This window comes from Bidens hawaiensis, unplaced genomic scaffold, assembly GCF_021521415.1.
Source record: "Bidens hawaiensis isolate Kalapana, Puna unplaced genomic scaffold, B.hawaiensis_p1.1 tig00086743_1, whole genome shotgun sequence".
NCBI classification, from domain to species: domain Eukaryota; kingdom Viridiplantae; phylum Streptophyta; class Magnoliopsida; order Asterales; family Asteraceae; genus Bidens; species Bidens hawaiensis.
Window position 1 is genome coordinate 1 of NW_027506796.1, and position 24300 is coordinate 24300.

At 34.9% G+C, this 24300-nt stretch overlaps 1 protein-coding gene across 1 annotated transcript; it reads left to right on the forward strand.

Moving 5' to 3' along the window:
- Positions 1–10803: 10803 nt before the first annotated feature.
- Positions 10804–12190, forward strand: LOC143618546 (WUSCHEL-related homeobox 2-like). The gene is made up of 2 exons (XM_077090724.1): positions 10804–11137; positions 11859–12190. The coding sequence occupies exons 1-2, from the start codon at positions 10804–10806 to the stop codon at positions 12188–12190; spliced, it is 666 nt and encodes a 221-aa protein (XP_076946839.1).
- The last annotated feature ends 12110 nt before the right edge of the window (positions 12191–24300 follow it).

Here is a 24300-nt window from a genome sequence, read left to right on the forward strand (position 1 = left end):
AACCCCACCCATCATTTGTCTGCAAAGCTCTAATTGGGTCTTTTTGTCAAGTTTTTTTTTCTATTTGTAATTTAATTTGTTATTAATTTCAAGTTGTGTGCTAATAACTGTAAAAATATCTATATACTTACACTTGTGATTATCAAGATTTAGTTGTGTAAAAGAGCTCATAAGGCTACAACGGAGAATCAAACACTTGGGATGAAACAAGAAAATAAAACCATAGAATAATTAAATGTTTGCGACTTGTATAAAGGCCCAATAAGTTCATATTGTGAAAGCAAACTGAAGCCAAAACGTTATTTGTGTTCATTGTTTTTTAAGTCAAATTTGTTAGGCTCATGCCATAAAAGCCACACCAGTGCTACGATTAGAAAACTAACATAAGTACTATAAAATATATTACGAGAGAATTACTAAACTAACAAAAAACGAGTAACTTGTTGCAAATTGTCATTCCCGTCGCATCGCGCTGGTTTCTATTAGTATATATATATATATATATATATATATATGTATATGTATATATATATATATATATATAATTATAATTAACTCATTCTCAACCTATTCTCAATAAATATGTGAGAGGAATTTATAAATTATTTGGTATGGTTATAAGTGGTTGTGAGTCGGTGGAGAGAAAATGTCATACAAGAAAGTTAAATTTAGGGTTTCACTATTCACACCATATAATATTTTAATATTTTTTTAAAGTGGCTGTGAATGAAGAAAAAAGAAATGATAATAATAAAAGTATAAAAGTGTATTATTTAATTAAAAATGAAAGAGAAATTATAGTGATTTTTAATTTAATTATATGATATATATAGATATACGATAGGGAACTAAACATGAATACTCTAAAATGTATAACAAACTCACTTTACTAAAGTAACAAAAAGGAAAATAATGACAAACTTAAATGTATAAAAACAAATAAACAATAAATTTTATTCGATATATAAATATCATTACTTGTTTTCGTCACATCCTCTTCGTCTGTAATTTCCCACTCCGGAGCCTTTGCCTTTATTTATAGTTTCGCCGTCTTGCAATGTCAGTTTGCTAAATGAACTCGCAAAGTGGAGTTTGTAGGGGTCCGTTATGTTAACTAGTCTTTTGTATTTACTAAAACTATTCACGATGTATATTAGATAGCTTGTCGATTTCTTTGTTGTATGTTTGGGCCCGAGGTCTTGTAAACAATAGCCCAATGGGCTGTAATAATATATGAGAGCATGTCATAGCTTCACCTATAAAAGGTGAAGCATGCACATGCTACAACCAACCTTTTGCAAATCTTATCCTCTAACTAACTCTCTTCTCTCCCTCTCAACCTTTCCTCTTTGGGTAATAAACAAACCAAACAAGATCCGAGATCTCGGTTCCTCACTAGTGATTTCGCTAGCTAGTGTGTAGATTGATCCAATAACACTAGTTGTTTGTTGTTTGATATGTCCATAGGACCTATAGAGTTGGACGTGGCTTTAAGGAACACTTTAAACTTTTTGTAACAATCCATTTAAATGCCGTCCGGCATTAACACAAGTCAAACTTTGTGAAGATTTCAAAGTTTCTCTTTATTTCAAACTAGGTTTGTACCCGCCGCATCGCGGCGGTATATTAACACGCATTTGGTTGGTAAAAGTTCACTATTATACCGACACTAAACTTAAAACATTAATCTGTCAACGAAGAAAACAGTAGTGACACCAGTATAATTTATAATATAAAAAATAGCATATTAAAATAAAACAATTATAACTTATGATCAAAGTGACACTAAGTTGGTTGGTATCTGTTAGCTTCGTTATGAAACTGACACTAAACCTAAAGATTAAATTACCAAATGTCTAGAATACTCACATAACTTACTATACCAAAAAATAACTCATTTAAAATGATGTCTATTGGGTCGGTAAACTCGGGCATTATAACGGCAAGTAGACGCGAATTGGGTCGATTCCGGGTACGTTTGTTACGACACAAAAACTAAAAACCAAACAAAACAATGGTCGGTACCTAGGCGTTATGGCGGCAAGTAGACACGAATTGGATCGGTTTCGATTACGTTCCTTACGATACTTAACTAAAAAATAATCAAAATATTGTATGACGCGTTACATGTTGTTTTCGCCACATGGACCAATGATGTTTGTTACTGTTGTAGAACAAAAAATAACGGTTGGTAAAACCCAGACATTACGGCGAAAAGTCGATTTGAATTGGGTTGGTTCCGGTTACGTTCGTTACGATATTGAAACAGAAATTTTAAAAAAAATTGAATGATGTGTCAGAAGTTAGTGCTGTCACGTAGACCAATTATAGTCTTATGGCACCAAACTTCTTAAATGTAATACGTAATAATATCAAAACAAAACTAACATATTTAGACGGAGGGCTAAAATGGTAAGAATGCAACATTCGAAGCCTTGGCCAAACAGACTCACAAGAGCACATAACAATTTCATGTTGATTGAATTTTATGTAGATTGACAAATACAATATGACATGGCATAGGCAATTGGTGCTGGTTATAATACCCCCAAAACACACCCCAACCCAATACATCTTTACTGTCCAACTAGGTTATTAACTCGTACACGACACTGACGGAAATATAGAAATTGTCAAGTAAACACATTTATTATTTCAAACGAAAATTGATTTTTTAATATATTCTTTTGAGACAAAAATATGATTTCTAATTGCAATTCATATTCATACGCAAACAAAGTATTGAAATACATAAACTTACAACAAATAACTTTACATAGTAGAATGTTTACGAAGAACATTTAAAAGTTTAAATCATAAACTTTAAAAAATAATATTAACAGAAAACAAACTAACTTCACTAATATTAGTCTGGAAAGCAAACAAATCAGAAAATAAACATTCAGGAAAGATTCCCGATAAGCATCCAAGAATGATTCAGGCTTCTTTTCTTCCTGGACTGGGGAACACAGTTGATGGCATAAAACATTCATACACCATTCTAACAAACATAGTGATTAACTGGCTACGAAAACTGTTTTTACATTTCATGTGAAAAGTCTTATGCCCTAATAAAATGAAGCATGTCCAAAGTGCATTTAAGAACATAACCAAATCGAAGCCTTTTTAAAATTACATGCTTTGACAAGAATCCAATCGTTACGTTTTGAGAATGACCCATTATAACCCGAACCAAATCGATTCGATTTTAAAAAGACTCGTTGAAACCCGAACGAAATCGATACCTTTTAATATTGACTCATTGACCGTAACTAAACTGAAACACTTTTAAAATGCCCAATTTTGACCCGAGCCAAAGCAAATCGAAACATTTCTAGAATGACCAGTTTTCATAAATGAAAATTGAAATAATACACTTGAAGACTAAAAAGAAAAATGAAGGGTGACACATACAATGTTCTTAGCTTTTGAAATCTTTACTACCAAATTCGAATTCATTATTATTGGTCATAAAGATCCAACAAAATATAAAATAATGTTTCAATGCCTCAAGTAGCCTTCCCTGCTCCGATCATGGAATAAATGAAATAAATTAAAAAATGAATTTTTGTTTAAAATGAAATCTTGTTGGAACTGTCCATATCCGGTTCATCCTTCTGAACCATATCACATCCCGGATCAATAATTGGTTCTAAGCCATCTCTGGCGATTAATCAACAATTCGAAGTCTTTTTCTTGCGTCTTCTCTATAAACTAGCGTTTAAATAGAGATGTAGGAGGATTTTTTTCGGGAGTAAGAAGCCCCTTTGCATTTCTTCATCTGCAAAAATTTCTCGATGTGAAAACACAAAGACAAAGGGTTGAGCTTTAAATAGGAAAAAGAGTGGATCTGAAGGGTCCTAAATGAGTTGCATTATTCGAAAAAGGCCTTGTTATTTGGAAGATATATCTCATGTCTGGTACTCCACGCTTCCACTCTGCAAGAACTCCGAATCAATTCTTGAAGCTCATCCTCTTCACCATAGCGCTTGCCCCGAAATGACGTGGACCAATAGGGAAATTCCAATTCATTGGGCCTTTCAATACAATCAAATAGAAAGCCCCAAGGGCGTCATATTCTAGAAGCCAAATTATGTGATTAATAAATACTCCTCTATATGTTGCCGGTCGAGTGCTCCTTCTCCTTCCCCCTCTTCAAACACCGATTCGTCTTTTTCATAGAGAAATTTCCGATCAAGGATAGAACAAAATCCTTTTTGCATCATATCTAAGGGATTCTTTGGTTCGGGTCGAATAAGCAATGTTACTCGATTCTTATCAAACTGACTGCATGTCCGTGAGGATCCCACTAGAGCGCCTTTCACTTATAATAGGCCACGAACTACACCAAAATCATTCTCAACGAGTCCATAAGGAGTGATCCCATTTTTTTCATCGGGTTCGGGTAGAGACCAAAGATCTTGAGTGACCGATCCGTCAGAACCAATTTGTGGAAAAGCCTTAGGTATGAATTTGTTAAGATACTTGTGACTCGATTGCTGAAGTAGTATCTCTCCCCCCAAAAAAACATGTTTTTTTTACCGATGCACAAAGAAAATATTTTGTTGCGAATGAACAAGATATTGAGGAATTGCCCATACGTAAAATCATAATTATTGATACGAGCATTTTCCACATAAAAGGGGAAAAGGGGAATTTTTTGTTACAATAGAAGCATAAGTGATGTGGATTATTCAAGAATCGAAGTTTATTTCCTTTATAAAAAGATCTCAATGAACTTCTAGGAAATGATTTCACGGGATTCAACCAACTGTATTGATCGTGGAATATCATTGAGAAATAGGAATTCGTGTGAACCTTTCACGTAATTTATGAACTCTTCATATTGTTTCGTTTTTCAATAGGCACTAAAACCAAACTCCAAACAAACTAAATACAAAATGAAACGAAACTAAATTGAAACAAAACCAAAACCAAAACCGAAAACCTAAAGAAAACCAAATACTAATAAAATTAAACAAAAACCAAAATGGAACTGAAAACTAAAGCCGATAAATCTGAAACCGAACAAGAAACAAAACTGGAAAAACCAAAATGAAAAACCGAATAAAATTAAACCAACTTAAAACGGAGCTAAAACAAAAAAAAATCAAGTCAAAACGAAACTGAAACAAAACAAATTTATAAAATTTAAAATCGAACTAAACCAAAAACCAAAATAAAACCAAAATAAAAAATAACTACCATGAAACTTTGAAAAGAAAAACTCAAACTCATTAAGTAACACATGTATTATTAATAGTATAGTAGATTAGAATCAGAGCCGGCTTTGAGGCAGTGCAAACCGTGCCATTGCACGAGGCCCAAAGCTCAAAGGGCCCAAAAGTCTTTTGAGTTGATTGTTTATTATTCATGTGATGATAGTAACAATGATAATAAGCACATACTCATATTTACATGTTATTTCCTCTAACTTGTCATTGTCATTCACCAAATTTCATCAGTGTAATAAAGACAATGTTTACAAGTAAACATTTTAAAACTTACATCCCCTTACTTTTCCATGTTCATTTAATTGCCCCTCACCAAGTTATCTATAATTGTTTTTTTGATACAATTAACAAGATAATATATAACCCAAGTTATTTGGTGTATTTAACAAGAAGTAAATTAACATATGACATGATTTTTCTCTAATGTTGATTTTAAAATTATGTTAAATATAATTTAATCTAATTTTGAATTATTTTATTAATAAGAAATTATAAGAATACGTATTATTTATAAAAATAGCTATTAATTTAATAATATAGTAGATACGTAATGAATTCTCACAATTTTGTAATCATAACTTAAGCCATATTCTACATTACATGTTAATGTATTTGAAGAACACGACATGACAAGATTTTCAGCTACAAAATCGTCCCCTTTTTTAAGATAATAAAATACATAATTGCACTATCAAACTCCTTGATAGAGATATTTTAAATGGTAGAAGTTTGAATTTAAAAACTTTAAGATCAATATTTTTTTTGGGTGATGTTTTCTATCTAGCTCTTTGCTAGAGACTAGGGAGATTGTACTTCTTTTATAAACCATACGTAGAGAAATCCTTTAAAACGCCTCCATCTTCCTTTCCATTGGCTCAAACTCCTCCTTGGCCCCACCTTCCTCTTCATCAAGCGTTTTGTATAAAAAGTCAAGAGACTTTTTAAAGGCCAAAACGCCCCAAAATAACCCCGGGACGATGTTCCCGGCGTTTCCCCATAGACAACGATCACTACGGAGAATAAAATTAACTCTACTAAAAAAGGAAATTTTAAAAACTAACAACATTGACGCTTGTTGTTGAATCACATTGCGACCAAATTTGCTTTAAACACTACGGGTATTAATGTGGGAGAGTTGGGTTGTGCGGTCTGTGATACAGAACAAGAGACTACGAAACATTAATTTTTGCATTGTAAACGCATAAAGAGCATTTGAGCAATTATTTTCGATTGGGTGAAGCAACCTCAGAGGGTTGATTTTGAATCGATAGAAGAGATTATGGATTATCCGAGTAAAATCATCAAATGTTAAGAGAAGTGTTGGGCGGTTCAGTCTATTTTGGTGACGACATGCTGGATGATTTTGTTGTCGAGGAATGATGTACGTAGTCTTTAATAACACACCCTTCTCAATGTCCAAGATGGTGTTTGAAATCAAATCGGCCCCTTCTTATGGGTCAAACAAAGGAGCAAAAGGCTTAGTCTCGACTGGAAGAAGTATTGTCAGTTTAATTTCCTTAATTTCCCTTTATAAACTGTGTTGTTTAGGTTTTCTGTTTTTTTCTTTTTTCGGGCTACTTGTCTCTTGTAAGTGTTTACTCTTTGTGCTTTTTTATATACTTGGCTTTTCAAAAGAAAAAAATATGAGAACAAGCGTGGAAAACAACAATAAAAAGCAGGGCATTCATTTATCGGGATTTCAAATTTCTCCAAAACACAAAGTGCCTATGATTACTAAATTCAAGTTAATTTGCTTCTACATTTTCCCATGGCAGTGTGCGACTTTCCCAACTAATACACACGCGCGCTTCATAACTATAACTAAATCACGGCCCCAATATTGTTAAATAGGTTGTAGTTTAATTTAGTTTATTTGTTAATTTTAAAAATAAAAATCGCTATGATAATATAAACATTTGATGTAGGTTATCACCTTTTGTTAAATGGAAAATGCTTACATCGTATGACAATTTGGTGTTTGTATCATGATAATTTGATGTTTAAGTTGTGCTTGTTATGGTATAACGTCTCGGGCATTATACCCCCTCCATGCCAAAAGCCACTGTCATGTCCGTATACCGCCCTCTTCGTTTCCCTTCATTCTTCAACACGTTACCACCTAAGCTAACGCCGACCAATGATACCTGAAAACGCTGGCATGGCTTTAACGCCGGCCAGCCTGCAAAAGTGTTGCCATGATGGATATAAACACCGGTGGAGTTAAAACCACAACAAGCGGACTTATAAGTCAAAAACATTTAAACGCGGTAGCTATATATAATTGGTGATTTATATATCCAACTTATATTTCAATTTTTTTATTGATTTAGAGATCTATACAGTAATGAAAGATTTTCAATTCACAAAGAGAAAGCTACAAATGCTTATTTTATAAATTTGTCACCACAATAATTAATTAATACATTTAAGAGATAAAAATGAAACAACAGTCATTTTCTAGTCGTGTTATACTTATACGCATTTAGTTGTAGCAATAAGATACGTGACTTCATAATCGGTTATATATTTTTGATTCTGTATATGATTTTCTTCAAATAAATCCACCATGTAACCAAACGTTCAACCACTTAGTATGAATTAGAAACATATTTACTTGATACGCTAGACTACAAGCCCTTTAATAGTTGATGTAGCTACCCAACATGATTCTTTATATGTACATGATATATATATATATATATATATATATATATATATATATAATATCACCAATCAGTCATTTTCTTCGTTTACCGTCCATATTTTATATTTCTTGAAAAATTTTTACTTAGTGTCGTATTTATCCTATAAAAAGATTATAATTAAATCTAGTTATTCAAAAAAAAATTATAAATAAATGTTTACTTATATGTAATATAGGGTTGTTTTAATATATCCTTCTTCATGAACTTTTAAAATCGTATAACCTAATCGTTAAAATTAAATACAATAATGGTTCTTGTATACATATTTTACGGATTTGGTTCTAATTAAACGTTAGAAATTACGGATTTGGTCACTAGTGTTTACTCAGGATTAACAAAAATGGTTATCGTTTCTTTTGATCCATTTTGTTTAATTGTCTGTTCCCACAAACCTCAACTCCCACAACCCATTCCACCCTCAGCTTTGACAAAAGTCACGCTAGTTTTTATAGTTTCTAAATAGTTTAGGCATATTATCTTCTTGTACCAAGTCTCTAATTTCTCATATTTAGAAAGAAAATCCATAAAACAAGCGTACACAAAACCTTTGATCACTACCATGTATTATAGACAATGGTTTCAACCATAACCGGCATCTCTAAAACAAATCATGTTCATTCTTTAAGAGGATATTACAGACGTTTTATGACAACAATATGGTTTATATGGAATGGAAGCTAGGCAAGTAATAACCAACCTTTTAATGGTAGAACAAAACAACCAGAGAGGATTTTGAGGGTGATCAACCGAACAGTTGTCTTTGAATGAACAATTGTCTTTGAATGAAACATAGTGTCATAAATCTTCTAATTTTCAAAAATTATGACTTCGTTTTAATGACTTGCACAATTGCGCGTCATAAATCGACGCGTGTCATTGTACAAATGTCAAGGAAGGCATTTTTCTAGTAGTGTCACTACCTTTTGTATTATAGACAATGATTTCAACAATAACCGGCATCTCTAAAACAAATGTTCATTCTTTAAGAGGATATTGCAGACGATTTTATGACAACAATATGGTTTATATGGAATGGAAGCAAGGCAAGTAATAACCAACTTTTTAATGGTAGAACAAAACCACCAGAAAGGATTTTGAGGGTGATCAAACCGAACAATTGTCTTTGAATGAAACATAGGGCGGATATGCTACTAATAAATTGGAATCATCGGTGTTAATTAATATTCTAGTTGTAATTTCGTATTGTATCATCCAACATCTTGTTTCTCTTTTTTTTTTCAAAAAAAAAAATTATCAACATTCAAGGAAAGAAAAGTAACTTTTTTTTTTCTATTTCCAACGTAAGTGTACTTTTTTTAATAAACAAATAATTCTCAGAATAGACTACTGACTAAATTCACCATATTGAGATACAATCTGTTTCGATCTGAAGAAAGCCCTTACCGAAAATCAACGCGCATAAACAATCACCAAATGACACGACAGTACGGTGAGTAAAATATTATAAATATGAAACTAAATAAGTATATGGTTTTTTATAGATAACTACAACATTGCATATTTAAAATTATAATACTAAAATGGAGTCATTTACATTGCAAATTTGAAACACGAGTGTGTAAAGAAGTTTAGGGCAATATTTAGGTTGTAAAAACCAAAAGATTTGATGGAAAGAACAAGTGACAAATGGAGAGTGAAGATTCCTTAAACCCACCTCCAAACAGTCACCTCGTCCTCATCCGATCATCTTCTTCAATTCCCGATATCATGCCTATTATGCCCCTACTTCCTTTTCTCCCCTCTTTCATTTCCAAGGCGCCAACCTTGTACACTAATGTAGGGTTCCTTTCGTCTTTTTACATCCTCTACTCATCGGCACCAACTACACGTACTCTCTCTTTCTCTCTCTCTAGTTATTTATAGGTTCAAACGGTTTAAGGTGTCAATGTCATTTCATAATACGCATACCCCCCTTGATTTTCAAACCATTTAACACTTTAACCCTTGAGTACTCTCAACAAGTACGATATCACGGTTTTAAATAGGTTGCACAAGTCAAAACCCTTACTGCCTGAACCTTCAAAACCACCTCAGTCTATTATTTACCGTTTGGAAAACATAATTTTACGGTCGGTTTCCTGTTTGAAACCAACCTTAAATAAATGGACCAAAAATTACAAAAAAATCAACATATAAATTTAATATCAAAAAATACAATAACTTTTTTACATATTTAGATTAACGAATAATAAAAGGTATGACTATTAACTTAGCGGATTTCATGTAAGCCCTTTTTTAACCTTTTCTTTCATGAACTCTAATATTTAAAACTAAGGTAAAAAGTTCGTTTTCTTAAACTTTACAATTTTATTAACCTTCGAAGATCCAATCCACATAAAAAATAAAACTAAATAATTAACATTGAACCGATTTAACTGTTCCGACTGACCCAACCAACCCGACGTATTCAGTTATTTTTTTTAAAGAAATCGTAATTAACAAATCGGGATAAAAGTTCCATTAAAACAGGCTGATCTGGAAAGTAAACATCCTATTTATATTAGTAGATTCTAAATTTTTGTTATGGTTAATCAACTAAGAAAACCCGAAGTCTTAGTGCAAAATTTTAATCATTTAAAAAAAACAAAACGAAGTTCCTATATGATATTAGACTATTAGTAGATTTTTAAATTTTTGATACGTTTAATTAAATTAGAAACTCAACGCGCATTTAGTTGAAAGTTAAGGGGGCTAAAATGTAACCGATCATAAATGATCCCAGCATACGAGCTCCCTACAATCCTATATAATAATAAACAATAGTAGAAAGAAAGCCCATGCAAAACAGAATACAAACAACATATCACACTCTTTTTTAGGTCTTACTCCCTCCAATCGTGATAATGGACGGCGGTAACAGCACACAAGAGGTCCCAGCAGGGACACCGGTGGCGGGTAGGTGGAATCCGACGAAAGAACAGATAACCATGCTGGAGAATTTGTACAGACAAGGGTTGAGAACACCAACGGCCGAACAGATTCAGGAGATAACTGGTAGATTGCAAACGTATGGACACATTGAAGAGAAAAATGTGTTTTATTGGTTTCAGAATCATAAGGCTAGACAAAGACAAAAGGAGAAACAAGATCATTTGTCATTGTTCCGGCAGTACAACCACCATCACGGCCAACTTCATCTTCAACCGTCGTTCATTCATATATCTCAGCCGCCAAACGGTTCGTATTTCAATACAATCTTCTACTTTTTTTATATACATTTATATTTTTTTAAACTGCAAAATAATAATATAAAAAAACTAGCAAGGCGCTAGAAAACAAAAATAATATAGATAATAAAATTTTGTTCTATTTTTCACCCAAATGAACGAAGTTTACCTAAATGTTTTTATAAGTATCGTCCACGGCTATCTATAGTAAACATCTTTTTATTTCGAGCCCTCCAAATGCTCCATATTGTGACTAATACGAGACTTTGGTGCATCTTTCTTACAAGTTTTCTATAACCTCATTGTTAACCATCTTTTAAATATTTTTTACTTGTCACATTTTCTATAAGCAGCAAGGTAATAATATTAAAAAAATCCTAGCAAGGAGTTAGAAATTTCAAGTGATAATTAAATTTCTAGTTAAATCATTAAATTTTGTTATGTAATACAAAAAAGAGCTAGCAAGAAGTTAGAAATTTCAAGTGATAATTAAATTTCTAGTTAAATCATTAATTTTTGTTATGTTCTTGATCATCCATATGAACGAGTTCCCTTAATATCTCCAACAATCACAACCGTCTCTTTTTTGTAGTTATTTAAATGTTTATCATTTCTAGCCATTCAAACACACAATATCGTGACTAATTAAGATGAACTTTTGTCTATAAGTGTCTTTTTTCAATTGGTTTTCTATATCTTCATTGTTAACCTTTATTTTAATATTTTTGTAGTTGTCTACGAGCCATGCTACATCCAACAGAATAATCTAGGGGTTTATGTTCAACAACCACAAGCCATATCACCAAGGTTTGTTATGCCGGAAAACACAGTTTCAATCGCCGGAGGAAGTAACATAACAAGCAGTCAGCAGGATAATATTGTTACTGGCATAAACAACAGGCATCAAGAAACACTGGATCTGTTTCCAATGCACCCAACTGGGATTCTGCAGAAACCAGTGGAAACTACAGGCAATGGTAGTACTTGTCATGCATCACGTGCTTGTACATCCAGCTTATCTGGAGGTGCGGTAGATCGGGTGTACTTTGACTTTTTCTGTTGATGTACAGTGAGTGAGTTATTGGAGAGTCAAAATTCTTCTTCACTAACATGCTTGCAAGAATTGGGTGGGTGGGAAGCTGTACTTTGACTTATTGTGGTGTTTTACTGTTTTTATGGTTTAACTTGTTATAAAAAATTATGGGTGGTATTCAAATATGGCAATTCTTTTTGCTTTTGGGAACAACTGGTTCTGTAACAACTGCAAAAGTACAAATTATAGTTGTCACATTCGTTGGATGTTGGGCAATGGAAGACTTTTTAAATTCTGTTGTTGGTATATTGTCCATTCATCATAGGATTGGTAACTGCGTCATAAAAATATGTACAAAAATTGATTATTTTATACTAAACTATAGAGATATCTTTAGTTATATATCTTTGTAACTTTGAAATTTAGAGGTTTAAATATAATAACTCATTTCCACGTTTTGAGAATTTGTAAACTTATGTAGTGGAAATATGATCATATTTAACGTTACTATATATATATATATATATATATATATATATATATATATATATATATATATATATATATATATATATATAATCAAAAGAGCCATCATCATTTTAGCGTGGTGGTCAAGGAGGTCATTCCTAAGTGTTTCTTCATGGTAAGGGGTCTGAGTTCTATAAGCAGGAATATTGCCAATAACCCTTACTAGATTAGGTATGTTTGTCATTTAAAAAAAAGTTAATCGAAAGATGATCGTATACTATATCTTGATCGATTTCAGTGTCTTAAGTTGCTATCGTATCTTTTTGGTCTGCTAGCTTTCATATCACCTATGTCCAACCACATTCAAGCTTAACCTTAACTATCGAGGGCTAATTCTTTATTTTAACATGATTATATGTAGATAAAATGCCCCAATTTAGGTCTAGTGAGTTCTTGGATGTTAGTTATAAGCATGTGGTTATTCAAATCATATAATAAATAGGACGTACTACAACAAAGTCTTTTATTTTTCAGGCTAGTGGCACCACCTAGCTAACCCATAGTATAGTACTAACAAGAGGACTTCAAATTTCAGTTGAATTTTGAAGATCGAGTTTGGTTTCATTCGACTCTATCAATCCTTTTTAGTGATTGGAAAACAATCTCTTTGGTAAGTCCTAAATCATCAATCTTTTCCATTTTAGGTCATTTAACAAGGAAATAGATTTATTATGAAATTCCATAAATTAAAACCTCCTAAGATGTCAAAGAATTTATAATCACAAGACTAAAAAAAATAAAATAAAAAAAATCCAATGATACGTATCGTGAAATTTTGATAGTGGGGTTTTTGGTAGAATTTGGACCATGCATAAACCAAATTTGTGGGAATTTAGGAAAGCTAAGAAGTATAAGGTTAGAATTTATTGATCATGAAACTTGAAAGTGACTGTGAGTCTTTGATTACTGAATTTAAGTTAATTTGCTTCTACATTTTCCCATAACAGGGTGCAACTTTCCCAACTAATACACACGCACGCTTCATAATTAAATCACGGCCCCATTGTTAAATAGGTTGTAGTTTAATTTAGTTTATTCATTTCTCAGCAAGGAGCTGACTATACAAAGAAACATCCTACAATTCAATAAGGCTGCCCCTTTAAACAAAAAACATTAATTAGAAACTCGTAATTATAACTCAACTGCATTCCTCCTATTAATTAGCGTTTGATGATATGGAGTAATACCAAACAAGGCCCCCTCGCCTGAAACAAGTGGTCACCCACAATTCTTTAGAACCACACCAACAGACTCCAGCATTGTGAAATGTTTAGGGAGACCCATGTAGCAAAACTGCCATGATTCATATAAAAATTTGATGTAGGTTAACACCATTTTTTAATAAAAACCGATCATCCTAGACTGTATGACAAATTTGTGTTTGTATCATGATAATTTGATGTTTAAAAGCCAAAAACATTTAACCGGTTGTAGCTATATAAAAGGTGATTTATACTTCCAAGCCTAAGATGAAGTTTTCTAAGCCAATGTTATAAGGTAAGGATGCATGGTTTAAAAACCTGGCATGAGAATATATAGTTTTCTCTCAAAAGTAGTTTAGGATTAGAAATAGAGTAGATGAGTGAGTTTTTTTCTAATTAAAATTTTAAGCAATGAACATTTTAAAGAATTTTAAAGGGTGGTATATATATCAATAAGATTATAAACTTATTTACTTTTTAATGCTAATACATTTAAGACAAAATGACAAAACAGGTCTTTTATGTTTCATGGTTTTTCAATAGTCATCTTTTAGCAAATTTAATGATACAAAATATCGTTTATGCTTAAAAACTCTATTACATTACGTCCTTTAATCATAACCCAGTTAAATTTTCTCGTTAAATCCAGTCATGTGCAAGAAACATAAGGGTAATTTAGTCATTTTACCTTTACTAAAAAAACTAATGATATTTAAAATAAATTTTTATTTCATCCATCTTCTCTCTCTCTCTACTCTTTCTCTTGATTATCTCTCTACTGCATCTTTCATGTGGAACACATATCATCACCGTGTAATTCAAGGTCACCACCACTGCTACCACCATCATTCAAATCCACCACCACAGGTCACGCTGTCGAACCCCGTCAAGCCAATCACCTTCGATTCGTCATTAATCGGGTTAGTTTTTGTGTGTTTTAAGGTCGCAATCATCTAAGGAACAAAAACCCCCAGTCAATTTAAATTGACGAGGAAAATCTTTGAGTAATTGGGGAAATCAAAATTAGGATTCTTGTTGGATTAGGGGTTTTTTTGAAGTATTTGCATAAATGTTTTTAGAATCAAAGCATAAACAAGTCGCACCATTCGTTGAAGTTGATTGCTTGTAAAGCCTTCAGCATCGTTTCTTGGTTTTTCGGGGCTAAAGCATGTGATTCCGACCATGTATGGGATTGGTGTTGACTGTGGTGTGACGGTCTGGTGGTGGAGAGAGAGAGAGTATGCATAGTATATATACTCGTGGAGGTGGCGCTGGTTGTTGGTCTGGTGTGGTGACGGAGGTTGTGGAGGTGGTGTTGGTTGTTTGGTTGGTGGTGGTTTTGTGGTGTAAAGAGAGAAAGAATAGAGGGCGGACAGTGGTGGTTTGGAAATCAGCAGTCGCAGAGTCCGTCGGCGAGTTTGAGCTGGTGGTCGGGTGGTGGCGGTGGTGGCTGTCCGGAGATATGGTGGTGGTGGTTGCAGGTGGTGGCGGTCCGACGATGAATTTCAGATCTGTGTATGTTTAGAGGAGAGGGAGAGAAAGGGAGTAGAGAGAGAGAGAAAGAAGAGAGAGAGGGTGTGTGTTGTTTATAATTTTTATTTTATTAGTTTTAATAATTAAATAAACTATAAAATTACAATATTACCCTCATGTGCACGGCACATGACCAGATTTAACAAGAAAAATTAACTGGGTTAGTACCAAAGGACGTAACATGAACAGTTGTTGAAACATGAAATACGTCTTGTGTCATTAAGTTTGCTAAATGACGACTATTGAAAAACCATGAAAACATAAAGGACTTGTTTTGCCATTTGTCTACATTTAAATTGAACGTTTATAAGCGAGGCAATTCTTATGAGAGAATGATGGGAACAATGAAGGGTTTGGACTCGTGATCAAATAAAATATGTATCGAGGGTTATCTAATATATATGGCATTAGACAGAGTATTGTTTGTGGGTCTAATATATATGGCATTAGATAGAGTATTGTTTGTGTGTGTGCAATACTAGAAAAATAGATGTTTTTCTACAACTGAATTCGTAGAAAATTTATTGGAAAATCCAGTTTCTAACAGATTTTCAACAAAAGGCAACGTTGGAAAAACATATACTTGAAAATCGTTTTCAAACGTTTTCCAACAGCTTTTCTTACAAAATTGCTACAAAAACATGTGGTTGTAAACTTCATATCACTTTCATACAAAAACTAATTTGAGTTAAAATAATGTTTATTAGATAATATTGAAGAAAAGTTAGAGTTTTTTTTATTAGAAATCTGTTGGAACTATTTGTCGTATGAAATTTATAGGAAATTTTTGTAGGAAAATGATTCGGCTTGTAATAGACCGTGAAGCTAGAAAAATAATGCCGTAAATTGGATTTAAACCATTAGACTGGTCACTATGGTGAGGAGCTTCGAAGCCCCTCCCCAGTGCCACGTCAGTGCCACGTGTGCACTGGGGGCTTCAAAGCCCCACCCCAAAGATGCCCCTCAATGGTGTGGGGGCTTCGAAGCCCCTTAATTTTTTATTTTTTTATAAATTTAATAAAACTAACAAACTTAATATAATAACTTAATAATAAAATACAAATAAATTCAACTAAATAATAAAAATCAAACTTAATTAACCTAAGAAACATAAAAAAACATACAAATAGAAAAAAAATACAACTAAATTTTTGACGTCCGAGTCCTCGTTTGCGTATTTCGCCATTATCCTTTCTTTCTTTTTCTCCAAAAAAGCCCGCGTGGCCGGATCTAGATGCGAGAGATCCTTTGCGAGGAGCTCGAAGTCCTTCTCTCGTTGCCGTTCCGATTTAGCCTTCTTTCTTTCTTCATGCATGGCTTTGTATTCCGCATGCATCGCTTTTCTTTCTTCATGCATGGCTTTGAGTTCCTCTTTCGAGTGTTTTTTTTCCTCGCGAAACTCTTTAAGTGCAAGCTCCAAGTTGTCAAACCGCGCGCTCACGTCGGAACTCATCGAGGATGTCGTTATAGACGACGACCCCCCCACCTCTAGCCGCCGCCTTGGCCCTGTCTCTTCCTACCGGACGTGGCAACTCATCCGGTTCATCAAAAAGAAAATCGGGATCAATTTCGTTTATGTTAAATTGAGAACGAGCATCCTATGCAGCTTGAGACAACGATTGATCGGCCGAAGTAGACGTTGTTTTTGACCGTTTGGACGGTCGCGGTGAAGATGTTGGTATCGGATGCCACTTTGGCGAGCTCGTGCATTTCTTCCAAATTTCAAACATCCCTATGCCGAAGTGGTGACCATGAAGGCCCTTGTATTGTTTCAACATAGCCTCAAGAAGGTCGGTGTCGTTCGTGCCGCTTCCTTTGTTGTTCTTAAGGCGAGTGTAAATTGTGGAAAAGTGGTTCATTTTTAAAACCATTGCCTTCCATTTGTTGGAGACGGAATCATCCCCGCGGTAGCGACCTCGACCCATTATCTCAAAAAACTTACCACGTATTTCTGCCCAAAATATCGCGGTGCGTTTACTGTCACCTAACACCGAGTCTTCTGATGAGTCGATCCACGCTTGCGCCAACGCCGCTTCCTCATCGTCTTCCCACTTCTTCCTATCGTACAATTCGGTTGGTGTTTGATCGGCAACAACCTTCTTTTTATGGCTTCGCTTGCGACGAACTTGGGGTTCGTCGACTTGGGTTTCGGAAATTTGGGTTTCGACAACTTGGGTTTCGGGCGTTTGGGTTTCGGGTGTTTGGGTTTGGGGTGTTTGGGTTTGGTGTGGCGGAGACATAAACGGCATTTGCATTCGATAAAACATATCGTTTGGAGGCATTGCTGGTACATGTTGGTTAGCAAAGTAAGGGTTGGTAGGGTCATTGTTTGCGAGTAAACTAGCCCACCACCTTTGAGACGGATCCCACGGGTTTGGGTTGGTGTTCGTGTTTTGGTTAGGGTTTGAGCTCGAGCTCGTGTTCTGGTTTGGGTTCGGGTTTGAGCTCGAGCCGGTGAAATTTGAGAAATGATTCATGGTAGAGAGTTGAGAGTTTTTTGTTTTGAAATTTGATAGTATTTGATATTTGTTTGTGTATAGAATGATAAAATGAGTTAGTATTTATAATAAAATAATTAGTTTTTTTTAAAAAAAAAAACTAGCCGTTCAAAATGACCATTGGGAGGGGGGACCCACCAAAACCCAACCTTCCGCGCCGGCCGTTTGAACGCTGGAATCAACGGCGCCCAAGGAACAACCACGCCCCATGACGGTGTTCCGCGCCCATCGCCCCGCCACCTCAAGCCACCCCACCCCATAGCGTATGATCTTATACGCTTTGGCGTTATATGGGAATTATTGTTGTGTGGCATTTTTGTAAAAACGCCGACGTAGCTCCATGGATTTCTTCAATGAATAAATAATTATATTACTGTTTTCGGTTTGTGGTGGGCATGCATGTTTTGGATTAGAAAAATACCATACAATATATACTTGTTTTCGTTTTTGTACGTTGCAACTAATGCCAATTATATTGGAACATGCTTGTGTATTTTTTAGATTTATATTTGGAGATCTTATTTTATTTTATTGTGTTTTTCTTTTAATTGAAATGGAATTTTAATATTTAATGTTTTCATTAAATAATTAGAAAAGAAAATAGAAAAATAACAGTTGAGTAATATATGATTGCAAGAGAGAATAAAGCCCCCTTTATGACACATCCGTCATGTGTTACATAAGGTTACCACTACACATGATTTTATAAATAAATTATTCTTTATCATGATAAAAGTAAGAACATGTAATGAGATTAATCTTACTTATAATTATGTGGGCATATGTTGGTAGTGATCTATATATCCTCCTAATGAGTAAGCTTGGCCTTGAAGCCATATATGGAGATACCAAAGAGATCGACGCAAAATCCTTACACAAAAGGTCTATGTTTAATACCATGTTGTATGGTGTATCGACCATACAATAGGGAAAAAAAGGCCTTACTAAAGTGCGCACAAGCTCCATAGTGGATAGATGGATAAAGCGATATGATTTAGTCCCGACTTTATTTAGAATTTGCTCAAAGAATGGCAAGTGCACTTCACAATAGATCGATGTTATAATCAAGTCTTGCACCATCAGCAGGCCCAATATCAGGAGTAATTGTCAACCAAGAAAATGTAAAATCGATAAACTGATGGGTGGTCCATAGGACAACCCTTAAGTGATATAAGATCGTTAATAACCATACATACAATCGGTTTATTTTTTGTAATTAGTTAACTATGGTTACTCATATAATTGCAGGTAGGAGAAGATGGAGGATGTAATTACGAGAACGTGGACGAAAACGGTAAAAAAAACGGAGTTGAAACGAGAAAGTTATGAAGAAAACAAGGAGGCAAGAACGGAAGCCACCGTAGCTTACGGTGGCCACCGTAAGCTACGGTGGCCCCTGAAGAAAATGGTCACCGTAAGGAAGTTTTAAGCCACCGTGAGTAATTTGAAGCCACCGTAAGCTACGGCGCCCACCGTAGCTTACGGTGGGCCTGACGCTGAAACTTGTAAACAACATTATAAACTCGTTTTATGGATGGCTTTTGACATTATTATTATTATATCTTTTCATCTAAAGACGACCTAGAGGCGATTTTGAGGTTCTTGAGATCAATTGTGAGTGTGGTAATCGGCACCGTAGCTTACGGTGGGCCTGACGCTGAAACTTGTAAACAACATTATAAACTCGTTTTATGGACGGCTTTTGACATTATTATTATATCTTTTCATCTAAGGACGACCTAGAGGCGATTTTGAGGTTCTTGAGATCAATTGTGAGTGTGGTAATCATTAAACACTTGTTTTTAATTCATATGACTATTATAATCGAAAGGATGACGAACCGAATCATGCTCGGCTAAATTCCTTTGTGTTTTCCCTCGGATTGTAAGGTTTATTATGTTTGTTTGGTTGAATGTTTAAACAATTTCTGAGATATTAGTTTGATCTTATTGATTAAATTATTATGGTGTTGATGAATTGATTGTTAATTTGTTAGTTTATTGAGTTCGTGTTCTAAGCCGTCAATTATTGGTTTTGTATGCGATCGAGGTTAATCGGGAGGGATTCGGAGATGGATAAACTAATTGGTTTTTGAGTAATTACCTTGCATTATATAATCCAAGTACTTGATCTTGAATTATCGCAATCGTTTACATAAACACGAACTTTATCAATTGTTCATATTAGTTTAAACATTAACTTTGACATTCATAGAAACCTGAAACCGAGGGAATACATGTTTTCTCATATTGATTTTAAACTTGTTAAATTGTCTTTAGTTCTTATTGTTAAATCAAACCAAACAACCAAATCATTGATTTTACTTTTTGCTTTTAGTTTAATATAGATAAATTTTATAGCTACTCAGTAACGCATTTTCCACAAACTCCCTGTGTTCGATACCCGCTTACCGCTATCTAATTAGTTGTAATCGGTTTATTTTTGAGTGAGTCTTCAACCTCACGTCAAATTTTGGCGCCGTTGCGGGGGAGTAGTGCGCAACATGTGTTATCTTTAGTTGTTTTTGTTTGTTATTTTCGGGTTTACGCTGGTTGTGTTAGTGTGCAGGTCCCTACAAGTGTATGCATACTAGAAGATCTAACAGGTCATCACCACTAGTAATCGATCCCGATATTTACAGAACACTTCGAAGAAACCGAGTCTTACTCAGGGAGAACAAGCTTCTTGGTTCTCCAACTGCATTAAACAGCACCATGGATTCACCAGCTCCCACTTCGGGTCAAACAATCCCAACCACACCTCCACCACCACCTCCACCTCCACCGATCACTACTACTATACCTACAGCATCAAGTGAACTACAATCAACTCACAAAACCGAACCCATAGCTGCTCATTACACCTACTCAACATCATCCACTTTGCCATCTATTTCCAACCTTTTTCCTACCTTTGGTGCATCGTCATCTCAACAAAACCTACAACCATCTTTCAATAATCACAATCAAGCTACCAATATCAACCCCCACCTTTCATGCAACATTCAAGATCACAAGGTGATGGATACGGATATGGGTTTGACAGTAAATTTGAGGGGTATGAAGTGGAAGGTTACTACGTGGGAGGTGATGGAAACAAAAGGGTAAATCTGGGAAGTTTTGGTTATGGTCAATGGCAACAACCGGAACCGTTGCAACAAGCTCAACAACAACCGGTTATTGTTCAACAAGAAGTTCAACCACCACCGGTTGTCCAACAACAACAAGCTCCACAACAAGTGAAACCACAAGGGCAGCCTCAAGATCAACAATTTCAACAACAAATGCCCCAACCACGGTTTCAACAACAAATTGCGCAGCCAAGGTGTAACATCCTGTTTTTCTAGTTTCAGTTAATAAATGAAAATGCGAGTTATTATGAGTCGGGCTAGTGTTGGGTTAAATGGATATGGGTTATGGACTTGGGTTATGAAAGAAAAAGGAAAAGACCATGGGCTTAAGCCCATGATCCATAAATATATAAACCTCTAATCACCCATTAATCATTCATTTCACACATATTCCATACACCACCAAAACACACACTTAAGCTTTCTCTCTAGTTTCTCCTTTTCTCTCTAGCCGAACCCAAGGGTAAACCGAGCACCGATCCAAGGTAATGATAGTATGATATTGTATGAGCTTAAACACGTTAGTTATGGTCACGAAACGACAAGCCGACACCGTTAAACCGTTAAAGTCACGAGATCTGGGTGGAATCGGGTATAAACTGAACCTAAGATGAGCTTAGGGATCATCCTAGCTCAGATCTGGATCGAACGGGGCGAAAAACGGTGAAAAAACGAGTCAAAACTCGTTTGTCTAGCGAAATCGCGATTTTTCGTTGACGGCGCCGGAAAGTGGTACGAGGTTAAGATGGAATGTCAGAGAATTTTCTGACATTCTCTGACCTAACCCTAGTTCGTTTACGGGGAGTTAACGAACTAGAGGTGATTCGCTAGTAATTCGTTAAAGAAACATAACGAACTAGCTTCAGTTCGTGTTCAATTCGTTAAGGGAAAAGATAACGAATTACTCTTGATTCGTTATAGTCATTCGTTAAAGGAGATAACGAATTGGAAGGTCCAATTCGTTACATGGACTGATTCACTACATGAACTGATTCGTCAAAAGACCAGTAAGGTCCAATTTGTTTAAATAACCAGTTCGTTAAAGGGTCCAATTCGTTACAAGGACCTGTTCGTTATGATGACCCAATTCGTTAAGAACAATGTAACGAACTAAAAGTTTAACAAAATGACAAAATGGTCCCTAGACTTAGAAAAAGAATGATTTAATTACAAAGGAGCCGTTGAACTTTTAAGTTAGTAAATTAATAAATGATTCAAAATTCTAATGGAAAATGTGTTAAGACAGTTAATGGAAATAAAATTTTTCCAAAGCTGACCTGGCAGCTGGACCCCAGCCAGGGGCTGCCGCCCCTAGACCCCGCTACCAGGGGTGCTGCCCCCGGACCCCCGTTCGTTGAGGGTTATAACTAGACTAGAAACGCGATGTGAGTAGTGATAGTTAAATTGATATGTGTAATTGTTATACAGTTAGTCGAGCACAACTAAGGAAAGGAATAACAATTAACGGTGAACGTAATCGAGTTCAGGTGAGTTTCTAGCCTTATTTCATTGTTATGTTTTCGGGGATGTGTGCATACTCGATGTGATTAGTTAATACACTTACCTTAAGTGGTAAGTGTATGCCTTATATGATTATGTATGGATGAATGCTTGACGGTGCGTGAACGATCTTCGGATATTGCATGTATCATCGGGCGATAGTTTGGAGATATGAACGATGCGTATATAAAGTATGAATGATTGCTTGTTGGTATGCGAACGATCTTTGGATATTGCACGTACTGTCAAGTTATAATGTTATGTATAATGTACGAATGGTACGTATGTATGTTATGAAGGAATATAAGAGATAGCCAGGTATAGAAGAAAGGGACTGAGCCCTAATAATACTCAAGGTAGAAAAGGGACCGAGCCCTTTATAAATCTCAAGGCAGAAAGGGATTGAGCCCTAATAATACTCAAGGCAGAAAAGGGACCGGACCCTAATAATATCCGAGGCAGAAAAAGGGACCGACCCTAATAATATCCGAGGTAGAATAGAATAATGTAAAGTAGAATTTAGAATAAAGTATGAAGGTAAATATGTATATTATGAACGAATTATAAAAGTATGAAGTACGTATGGAAGTACGTAGTTATGAATGTATCGAATGCGGTATGATTAACTAGAACTCATTCAGCGTAGCTAACTTTTAGTATGCACGCAGGCTAATCGACTGAGACAGTTGGCTTGAGGAAGACACATGGCAGGATCCGAAGAGGCTGGCATCTGGAGATTTGTCGTGATGTTTGAAATACTATGTTTTATGTTATGTTATTGAAAGACAAGTTATGGATGTTTGTAATCAATGGTTGACTTTTATATTATTCTGCGAAAGTTTTTATTAATTCTGATATTTAGAACTGTGTTTATGAGTAAATCCAGCGTCCAAAGTAGGGCACTGGTAACGGGTCCTTAAAAGTTGGTATCTGTTGAACCCGTCTCGGATCTAGCCGCGTCGATACACCGATTATACAATGTGAACGATTAATACTTTAAATATGGTTTATTGATAAATATGTGATAAATACATTATGGAGAGTAAATACATAATAACTTATGGATCTCACTTATTCTATGTGTGTGATCTCACTTAATTATGAGCATGGATTAGCCTATTTATAACCAATATCAGTTCGTTAATTTAGTCTAGTTCGTTATATCTTCATAACAAATTAGACTCCATTCGTTATGATTCCTTAACGAATGATGATAACTTAACGAACCAGCCTCCATTCGTTATATTACATAACGAATTGGCTTATAAACTTAACGAACTAGCCTAGACTATAACAAATGGGCCTCATTCGCTATACAATCTATAGCGAATGGGCCATTTACATTAAATTTACATTCTAGACTATCTATAACTTATTCGATCGCTACGGACACCGAAACCGTGCACTAAAGTATTCAAGGATAAAGTATTCGATAGCTACGGAAAAGGGGGAGTCTGTTAGTGCACAGTTTCGGTGTCCGTAGCGATCGAATAAGTTATAGATAGTCTAGAATGTGTATTTAATGTAAATGGCCCATTCGCTATGGATTGTATAGCGAATGGGGCCCATTTGTTATAGTCTAGGCTAGTTCGTTAAGTTTATAAGCCCATTCGTTATGTAATATAACGAATGGAGGCTGGTTCGTTAAGTTATCATCATTCGTTATGGAATCATAACGAATGGAGTCTAATTCGTTATGAAGATATAACTAATTAGACTAAATTAACGAACTAGAGCATATTGGCTATA

Coding starts and splice junctions, on each gene's coding strand:
- LOC143618546 (XM_077090724.1), top strand. CDS start 10,804: ATGGACGGCGGTAACAGCACACAAGAGGTCCCAGCAGGGACACCGGTG. Junction 11,138..11,858: donor TATATCTCAGCCGCCAAACG/GTTCGTATTTCA, acceptor ATATTTTTGTAG/TTGTCTACGAGCCATGCTAC.